This window comes from Mustela nigripes, chromosome 3, assembly GCF_022355385.1.
Source record: "Mustela nigripes isolate SB6536 chromosome 3, MUSNIG.SB6536, whole genome shotgun sequence".
NCBI lineage: Eukaryota > Metazoa > Chordata > Mammalia > Carnivora > Mustelidae > Mustela > Mustela nigripes.
The window spans coordinates 161,353,080-161,364,029 of record NC_081559.1 but is presented as its reverse complement, the minus strand read 5'-3'; the positions used below and the strand labels follow the sequence as shown (position 1 = coordinate 161,364,029).

Genomic DNA, 10,950 nt, shown 5'->3' with positions numbered 1-10,950 from the left:
TTTTTTTTTTTTTTTTTAAGATTTTGTTTGTTTATTTGAGAGAGAGAGAACACAAGTAGGGGAAGCAGACTCAGCAGCAGGGCCTGATCCCAAGACCCTGGGGCCAGGACCACAGCTGAAGGCAGACACTTAACTGACTAAGCCACTCAGGCACCCCATAAATTTTCATTTAGTCCAAATCTTTAAACCTCCATACCAGCAATTAAACTCCTGGCCATTTGTTTTAGAGAAATGAAGACGTCCGTTCACATAAAAACATATACCTGAATGTTTTAGAAGCTTAACACCTCCAAACTGGAGACAACCAGATGTCCTTCAAAGGGTGAATGGCTAAACAAGCTCTGGTGCATCCATACCATGGAATACTACTCCATAAGAAAAAAGAATCACCCTATTGATACACACTACAACCTGAATGAATCTTCAGAGAATTATGTTGAGTGAGAAAAAAAAAGCCAACCCCAAAAGGTTACATACTGTATGGTTCCATTTATATAACATTCTTGAAATGACAGAATTCTAGAAATGGAAGACAGGATAGTGGTTTCCAGGGGATAAGGTGGGGTGAGGGTGGAAGGGAAGTAGGTGTGGCTGTAAAAGGGCAATATGAGAGAGCTCTGTGGTGATGGAAATGTTCTAGATCTTGATTATCAATGTCAGTATCCTAGTTGTGATATTAGAGTTTTGTGAGATATTAACATCGGGGGAAACTGGGTGAGAGTACACAGGATCTCTTTGTACTATTTCTTTGAACTTCGTGTGAATCTACAATTATTTCAAAAAGTTTAATTAAAAAATCTTTAGTCCTCTTCATTCCTTGAACCATAGTTAATATGTGTTCTGAGTTTTACTTTCATAACTTCTTGAGAAGCTATTAATAGATTTCGAGTGATTAGGTTCTAAATGGGGTGTTAGACATTTTCTTGGCAGGTTTCAAGTATAATTAGGTCTAATGCATTTGTGTAATATTAAATTTGAAATCACATAAATCTGTAATTTGATCAAATGTATTTTCTTATGGGACTTGCCATCAAAAGAAAGTGGCAGAAGTATTGTCTTGTGAATTTAAAGAAACTTTCTTATGGCTTTTTAAAAAGTTTTTATTTAAATCCCAGTTAACTAACATAGTGTAATATTAATTTCAGGTATATAATATAGCAATTCAACACTTCAACACCCAGTGCTCATCACAACAAGTACACTCCTTAATCCCCATCACCTATTTAGTCCATCCCCCCACCTACTCCCCTTATAGTCACCATCAGTTTAGGAACTTTCTTATGAATTTAACAGGTCATTTAAAGGGGTAACTATTTAATCTATAATTCTGTCTCCAAATGAGAAGCAAAGTTTGTTCTTTTCATAATGTGAACCCCACTATCTTCAGAATAACATCCACAGCATTTTAACATTGAAAATCATGTATTAGAGGTAGGCTTTAGTCATGAAGATTCAGCCTCCAGTGGTCAGGATAAGAAAGTAAAGGTATTGTACTTTGGATGAACTCAGAATATTTGTGATTAGAAATTGATTAGAAAGTGATTAAGTGGCTGTAATTTGAAGTTTGTTTAAATTGGTACATATAATTTGTCAGCCCTCATCTTCTAGTCTTGCAGCGACAACCCTTTTGATACAACCTGATTTATGTATTTAAATGGAGCCTCATAAGATACCATTAATTATTTCTTGTACAAGTTTATTTAAAGGAATTTGATAATATTGAGCATGAATAACCAGTAAAAACTTAATCTGAATCTCAGCCTGAGCCACAAATTCGAGATTTAGTCTTTATACCCTACCACTTAGCATAGTATCTGCCATATTTTGAGCACATAGTAAATGTTAGTTTCATGAATTTACACTGATGTTTTGTGTTCCCTGCTGCCTGTGCATGACCCTACTTCCACAATCCCTTTAAGGGGCAGACAGGGTACTTGAGATGTCTCTTAGTGCAGAGGGGAAACGTGAGGGGGTCCCAGCAAGAGCATGAAGGTGGGACAGCAGCATGTTTCAGGAGGAGCATGGTCTGGCATGTGGAAAAGTCTGCAGATAGATTTGGGCCAATTTTTCTTTCACACTGAAGAGCAAAAGGGACAGAGGATCCATCTCATAGGGAGATTTAAGTATCAGCATTGAGGATGGATTAGAAATATTTCTCCTTAAATGTATCCTATTTGGTTTAAATATAAATATTGACTGTTTTTACTTACCCTCCATAGCATTTTATTTCTAGAAATGCTTTTGTGGACTACTGTGAGATCTAGCCACTATTTATAATATGAAAAATAGGTATCCTGAATTCCAGTGACTTAGAATGAATTTTCAGAGTCCAGTTTGTCCTCTACTAGTGGCACATAATTTGATTCTTTTTCTTTTATCTTGTTGGCCATGCTTTCTAGTTTGGGGCAACAGAGCCACTCCCTAGGAGGCCTTCTGTTCTCCTTTTTCACTACTTTATTACTTGTCAGTTACTACTAGCCTCACAAATTGATGTTTTACCAATAGATTTTCTGGAGAATATCCACAGAGCCCACCAGCTTTTCTGTGTTTAATAGAACAGCTAGACTTATGTCACACCCTTATTATAACTGAAGTTTTTGTTTACTGTAGGTCCTTGTTGTCACATTTCTTGATACTCTGTTGAACCTTCTTAAGAATTCAGAGAAACTGCTGGGTGACCACTGAAAGAAAGATCTAATCTCCAGGCTTACGTGAGTATTTTTCTGCTGTCAACTTCCTCACAATATGTGAAAGCTACGATACCTTGTTTTATGGCTTATTCAGTTCTGTGATCAAGATGAAATATGTTATCTATCATTGGCCTTATTTAATTTGGGGGTAAAGTTAGTTTCTCAAGGACACAAAGAAAATCACAAAATACACCACTCTTATTCTCACTTAAAAAATAAACAAACAAGGAAGACTTTTTAATCCCCCACCACTGAGCCAACATTCAAAAGAATCCCAAGTCTTCAAACCACAAGAATTCTTACTGTGTTAGAACCAAAAATATCAAGTTTGTTTTTCATTATCTGTTTTTATAGAATTGAACCAAAAGACGGTATCTCTTGAAAAGCACTTGATATGTGGTATATTATTTTTTTTAAATGCCTCTGATAACTTTGTCCTTTTTAATTATCTAATCCAATGAATATGGAAGGGGAAAATAGGTTACCCTCAAAAGAGAATTCTTGATTATTCTATTTTATTAATTTTTTTTTTTTTAAGATTCTATTTATTTACTTGCCAGAGATCACAAGTAGGCAGAGAGGCAGGCAGAGAGAGAGGGGGAAGCAGACTCCCCGGTGAGCAGAGAGCCCGAGGCAGGGCTCAATCCCAGAACATGAGCCAAAGGCAGAGGCCTAACCCACTGAGCCACCCAGGTGCCCCAATTCTTGACTATTTTAAAGAGTAATTTCTTCTTCTTCTTCTTTTTTTTTTTTTTAAAGATTTTATTTATTTATTTGACAGAGAGAGATCACAGTAGGCAGAGAGGCAGGCAGAGAGAGGGGAAGGGAAGGAAGCAGGCCCCTGCCGTGCAGAGAGCCCGATGCGGGACTCAATCCCAGGACCCCGAGATCATGACCTGAGCCGAAGGCAGCGTCTTAACCCACTGAGCCACCCAAGAGTAATTTCTTCTTAATGGGTTGATTTCTTTAAAAAGCATTATATAGTGTCATAATCTGAAATCTGTTTTATCTCGATCTCTGTATTTCTTAATCCTTAGCAGGTTTTTCCTATATTTAGAATTATCCTTAAGAATAACTTCTCACCTATTATATGCAGCATGTCATTAAGTTGTGCTAATTCTATCTTCTCTATCCTTCTCCATTGTGATCCCATCTATCTGCCACTGCCTTAGATCTGGCTGTCATCATTTCTTAGTGACCTGCTGATCTTCCAGTCTCCAGCCTCAACCCCCTCTAAACTAACCTTTCCTTCTGACAGAGTAATCTTTCTGAAAGACTAATATAATAAGACCATGCCATTTCCATGACTTGAAATCTTTCAGTGACTAAAATTCTAAAATTCAGTATAATAACCCTTACATAGAGTTGTTAGGAAGATTAAATAAAATTCATTAGACACCCTTGGTGCGATGCCTGCCTTGGAACAGGCCTTCAGTGTGTGTTAATATTATCCCTTTGCACAGAGAACCCATGAAACCGGCAGAGCTCTGGTGGAAGGTAGCCCACATCTAGAAGGACCGTGGCTCTGTTGGGAAACCAGGCTAAAAGGAGTGGTGGCCAAGAATCTCAACATACTCGATAGCCATGCTTTCCTGAATCCCCTTGAGGTTAAACACAAGAATAGATTGGTCTAATATCCAGCTCTATCAGTGTTTCAGAAAGAAAGCCTTTATCTGACAAATTACAAGCCAACCCTGTCTGTGACTCAGTTTTTGTAACTATGAAGTGAGGGAGTCATCTCTATAAACATATTGGTCTTTGCCTTTGTGTTTTCTTCTTTTGGTTTGCTTTCTCTTGGGTTTCTTAGCAAGGTTTCTTTTGTCAGACTTTAACTTTTCTTAAATGAACCAAGAGGAGGTCAGGGAGATACACACACACAAACACACACACACACACACACACACACACACACACACAGACCAAGAGACTGCTGGGGTAGTGAAGTATCAGTGAAAGAGGTGTGGACACACTGGAGAGGCTAGGTTGTTCAGTTGGATTAAATTTGCAGAGTGGAAACAGTTGGGATTGTTGCCTTTGTTCAGCCTCTATTCCCAAACAGACCTATTTTTCTTCGTCTCCGTCTTCAGACAGTGGTAGTTTGGCAAAATCCGATTATTTAGATAACCACAGAATAGCAAAATAGAATCAATACTATAAAAAAGTCTGAATTGATTTCATGGTATTTCCAATTTTTCAGTTTAGTTTGTTGCTTTTCTTAGCTTTTCTCCTTCTATGAAAATTGAAGTTTCTGCTATAGACAAAACATTCAGCAGTCTTTATTAAAAACGAATAAGCTATTTCATTGTTTTTTCTTACTGATTTAATTAACTTTTGAGTAGGTAGTTCTGTTTACCATGTAGAATATCTCAAATATGATAAAAAAGCACATATGGGAAAGAGAGTTACTTTGTTTTAAATAAGAATCTCTACCAGCAGTAGCATGTGTTTGAAGTTTAAGGGTAACGTTATGTATGTCTTCTGACAATGCAATAAACTAAACTCTAAGCAATCATATCTTCCTTAGTTTTTAAAAGTTCTTAATCTTTTGCCTAATAAAAAACAAAATAGAGCTTTATAGTAATTTATTTGCAGTTTTGATCAAGTGGATATGAAGAAAATAAGACATTTTAATGAGAAATAAAATCTAATTGATAACTTTGTTGTTGTTTCTGTTTGCTGAGGTAATTTATTAGAGGCAGGAGGCCAAGAAGGATAAGAAATAGTGCTTCTCTAAATGACTTCATTGTCTTGATTTAGTTTGGCTTCTCCAGATCTCACCTCATATTTCATTACAGGCATAGTCCATCCACTCCATCAGAATAATGTCCTACGTTTTCGTAAATGATTCGTCTCAGACTAATGTGCCCTTGCTACAAGCCTGTATTGATGGAGACTTTAACTATTCCAAGCGGCTTTTGGAAAGTGGCTTTGACCCAAATATTCGTGACAGCAGGGGCAGAACCGGCCTTCACCTCGCAGCAGCCAGAGGGAATGTAGACATCTGCCAGCTGTTGCATAAATTTGGTGCTGATCTTCTGGCCACAGATTATCAAGGAAACACAGCTCTTCATCTCTGTGGCCATGTGGATACTATTCAATTCTTAGTTTCCAATGGACTCAAAATTGATATTTGGTAAGTGCTCTGTGGTTTTTGAAGTCGAGTCATTTCTTCCCATTAGTTTGTCAACCAGTGGTCCAATCTCAGAGTCTATTGATTCTGCATTCTCATTGATCAGCTGCAGTGACAAGGTCAACAAGGCATGGAGGACAAGGTAATCTTGTTAGGGGAGTGAGAAAACGAGAGGCCAACTTCTAGATTTATGCTGAAGCAGTACAAGTTTTCTGTGAAAACAGTGGTGAGGTTCTGCTACCAGTTATTGCATATTGACGGATAAGAGAAAAAAAAAAAGGAAAAAACTAACATTTGTTGAAAACGTGTTATGGACCAGGTGCTGTGTTTACTTACATTAGCTCATTTAATCCTTAGAATGAATAGCTCTTAAGGTTGTTGTTATCTTCATTTTGCAAATGCAGCATTTGATACAAGAAGGGTTTAAAACAAAGACAGAGGTCACACAGCTGGAATTTGAACTTAGTTCTGCCGGATTCCAAATTGTTCTGTCTTCTATCGTATAATATTCCATGCTGGCTTCATAATCTCTCTGGGACTCAGAGTCCTTTTTATACTGAACAGTTTGAAGAAATAGTGTTTGTTTTAATGATACCTTGTCTCAGAGTGGAAAAGGTGTGAGACCATCTTTAAAACTGAGCTTGACCTTTAAACTACACTTATATGTTGCATTGATTTATTGGTGCTCTGCTGTCCCTAAATCTGAAAAAGACAGCAAATGTGATGGACAAATGTGGTGCGAATTGGCTTTGGGATTCACTATTACTTGGCTCTTTTCTCTTACTAGGGTTCAGTAGCTAGGTGAGCCAGAGTAGCTTGTTTGGTTGCTTTGGGCTTTTATTTGCTTTTAATTCTTAAACTTAAAAAAAATATATGCTCTATTGCCATAAAATATAAATGTCAGGTAGGAATGAATTTAGAATCTAGAATTTGCAGTTAGTTTCTAAGAAAATGCCCTATGTTTCTTTGATTTATTCTCATTTATTTACACTTTTGCCTATATATTCTTCTTCCTTTTTCCCTATAAGGAAAAAAAATAGCTTAACTCAAAATTAAAATTCCAGTTCAGTCATTGGTTCTGCTCTGGTCTTTGAGTTAATTTGGCCCACTCCTTTGTCACTGAGAGCTAAACAAGAGGGTACTAATGATATAATCCAACTATAATGATGACGTCTTTATATTTATGAACTTTTTTTTTTTAGTAATCATCAAGGTGCTACACCCTTGGTTCTGGCAAAGCGCAGAGGAGTGAATAAAGATGTCATTCGATTGCTGGAATCTTTGGAAGAACAAGAGGTAAAAGGATTTAACAGAGGAACTCACTCAAAACTGGAGACCATGCAGACAGCTGAGAGTGAAAGGTACTTAACAATGTAATTTTTTAAGAGACAAGTCACTTTAAGTCTTTGGATCTTTTATAATAACTTTGTGAGCTTTCTATTTATTTGCTTTCAAGTACAGAGCTTTGATACTTTCTTTGAACTTTATATAAGTCCGTATGGCTCCAGATTACAATTGAGAAGCTATTAAGAGAAAGTACTACGTGCCCACATGCACGTAATGTTCTGTTAGTCCCTGTGCAAGGAAGCCTTGCAGTATTGTCAGCACAAGGGTGAAGAGGTGGTTAAGAGCTGAATTTGAGGGAAAGAAACAGGAGTTTGAGAACTTTAAGTGCAGGTCACAAACAGAATGGAATTGCTTAAAGCGGGAGAAGGATAAGTAAGACTAGAAACTTGGACAACATTAGAAAAGACTGGAAAGGCCATTTCAAAGGTAAAGTGGAGCACTGAGGAAAAGTAAAACAGGAGGAGAGAAATGAAAATTTAACATCCAGTTCAGGAATGTGAAAGTGAAAGTAACTTTCCCATGATTTGGAACAAATGAAATTTGGTCTCCTGTAAGTAACTGAAGCTAAGATGTAGTGACTGACAGGCCTTCAGTATCTCATCATTTCTCATCTAGAAGCAGTTTACAAGACGGTTCAGGGAGCTCTGAAAAGGTGACAAATCATCTTTTCTCCTGGCCCCACTAGCTCAACAGGTAAAGTCCATAGTTCAGACCGAGTTGTACTAGCATGGAGTCTGGTTGATTGCCACGAAGTTTCAGGCTTCCAGGTAATTGCAAGGTAGGACAGGTGATGAACCTGCTATTGTCTCCTCCCAAAATTTTCCGTGGAATATATTTCAAGGGTTCTCATGAGCTGTTGACCCAGTAGTTTGACTGATCAGGACTTGGAAATAGGATCATATGCTCCAGTTAGACTGTTGGGATCATTGTTTCTGTGAGTTCTAATTGAAATTGTCTATTTTTCTTTATAGTTGACCCTTAATTTGATTCCTTTGTACCAGTGATTGCTTTCCTTTCCTTCATGTGCTGGCTGGTATACTCCTTAGGAACCATGAATTCTACTCTCAATCTTAAGACTATTTGTTTAGATACTTCCAAGAACTTATTACTGTCCAAAGAAATTAAGAGTTTTACTTCTAGAACAATGCATGCTGCTCATGAGTTATCACTGAAAACTGACATGTAGATAAAATAAGAAGTCCAAGATATATTGCAAGCTCTTTTGCTCCCACCTGTGTACTCTGAATTGGCAGAATGTCATAATCAATATGACAACATTGAGTTTTCTATTATTTGTTGAAGACTGTGTTATTCCAAAATATCTTGAAATTTATTTTCATGAATACTTTAAGTTTCTTTACCATGAAAAAAGTCCAAGAATGTGTTTTTGCTTGGTATGTTCTGGGGACCTTGCTTGCTACATTTTGTTAATAGCCAGTTTCTTGGCATCTCCTTATCAGAAATATATGTCTAACTTTATTTTGCCTAGGTAGTGATTACTTACTAAGTAGTAGAAATAATTAGTCGTTTGAGCTGCTCCACATGAAATATTTACTCCTGCTTCTCTCACATACCTGTCATTTCCTTGCATAAGGATTTGTATTATTTATAGCATTGTGTAAAGCCAGTTCTTAAAAACCCAATTACTAATACTTGTACTGTGTGGTTGCACTACCTTACTCCTGCTCTTCAGTATCATGGCAGACATGTGGTAGTTGAAGTTTAAATTAAAAAACTCAAGGACAACATCATTGGTCATTAGGGAAATGCATATCAAGGCCGTAGTGGGTTACTACTTCATACCAGTAGGATGGCTACAGTCAAAAAGATGGAACAACAAGTATTGGTAAGGATGTTGAGAAACTGGAACCCTTGTACATTGCTGGTGGGAATGTAGAGTAGCAAAGCTGCTTTGGACAACAGCCTGGCAGTTGTCAAAAAGCTATACAGAATTACCATATGACCCAACAGTTCCACTTTAGGTATATACCCAAGAAAATTGAAAACCTGGTTTCGTACAAGAACTTGTGCACAAATGTTTATAGCAGTATTATTTATAATAGCCCAAAGGTGGAAACCACCCAAAAGTCCATCAACTGATAAATGGATAAACAAAATGTCATCTGTGCATCTAGTGGAATATTACACCATAAAAAGGAATGAACTACTGATATGTGCTACAATGTCAGTGAGCTTTAAAAGCATCCTCCATAAAAGAAGCTGGTCAAAATGCCATATATTATATAATTCTGTTTATGTGAAATGTTTGGAATTGGCAAAAAGAAAGTAGGTTAGTGGTTGCCAGGAGCTGATGGAAGTGGCAATGGGAAGTGACTGCTAAAGGGTACGGAGTTGATTATAGAGGTGATTAAAATGTTCTGACATCAGTGGAGGTGGTTGTATAACTTTGTCAATATACTAAAAAAAATACGCCTTATTGTACAAGATGAATTTTATATATGAACTATACCAATAGAAAAAGTTATGGAATAAAGCTTAATGGGATTGGCTAGCACGTGGCATTGTGGCAAAGCTGTGTGATGATTAGCAGAACATAAAGCAAGTTTTGAATGTACTCAGTATTTTCCATCACTCTTAGGATTCTCTGAGACATAGCATAACTTAAGGGTCTATAAATCAAGATGATGAAAAATATTTTCCCACTCCCCCATATATCCTAAATTTAATAGTTATTTTAAATTTGTGGGTATAGGATGACAAAGACACTGTAGATGACACACGTACAAAAAAACTTCTGAGCATTCAGTAGAAAACATTTCACTGGATAAGGTCACTATGGAAAATTCTGATTGGCAGAGCTTCTTAAGCTCCTAGAGATTGCTCAGCGGAATTCTCGTTTTATATCTAATATCTTTGAACATGAGATCACATCAGCTTGGACATTCACTATATTTCATACAAGTCCGAATTAATCTCTCCTGAACTTCTTTATCTAATCATGGTATCATGTGTTTAAACCTTCTCAAAGTTCCAATCTTATTTTTGAACTTGCTTCAGTTTTCTTAAATTTTTGTATTCATATAGACTCCCACTGAAAATGTCTTTTCTTATTTAGAGAATAAACATCTTTTAATATAGAAGAAAGAAAAGCTTGGATATCAAGCAGAGTGGCCAATTAGGAAGTCAGCTTCCTATGATTAGAGAAGACCTCTAATACTAGTAAATGCTGAAGAATGTCTGGTTAAGTGTCAAGAAGTAAAGTAAAATTATAGGTTAAATAAAAATGCCAGTTTGTAAGACACTGTTTTATTTTGTTTCCATTGTTCTGAGCCCATACGGTTGGAAGAATATGAAGAGAAAGGTTTTAGGAAGGGTGGTAAATGATCTTTTATAAGCAACAGATAGTTGATACATAGGATTATGGTGATTGTGGCTTTAATCTAAATGATACCCTGTTATTGGACCTGCATTTTGTGACATAATTGCAGGTGCTAATTGCTCTGAGCTTTAAATTCTTCACAGTGTGGCCATCCACATATCAAAGTCAGATACCCTGTTTTCTACTTTCAGCGGTCATATTTCTCATTGATAGAGTTCTGAAAACCAGAATTATTCTTATGGCTTTTGTGCTACCTTATTACCTATTGTGCTACCTAGATTCAACCTTTATGCAGAAACAAAATAAACTTATTTTGTATTATTGTACAAGAGAGAACTACAACCAGTGGGTGGAAGCTATTAAGAAGAATTCCTAATGACTAGGCTTGTTCAGATGTTCAACAGACTGAGCTAAGTGTCCATTTTTAGAGGATTACAGTTAAA

At 36.7% G+C, this 10,950-nt stretch overlaps 1 protein-coding gene across 2 annotated transcripts in view; it reads left to right on the top strand.

The window, feature by feature from the left end:
• Positions 1-10,950, top strand: part of ANKRD46 (ankyrin repeat domain 46) — a 33,860-nt gene that overhangs the window by 20,398 nt on the left and 2,512 nt on the right. For both annotated transcript variants that reach the window (XM_059394932.1, XM_059394933.1), the window contains exons 2-4: positions 2,611-2,711; positions 5,486-5,823; positions 7,023-7,181. In XM_059394932.1, the coding sequence (XP_059250915.1) occupies positions 5,513-5,823; positions 7,023-7,181 (470 nt within the window). In that variant the 5' untranslated portion in view covers positions 2,611-2,711; positions 5,486-5,512. The remainder of the gene's footprint in view (positions 1-2,610; positions 2,712-5,485; positions 5,824-7,022; positions 7,182-10,950) is intronic.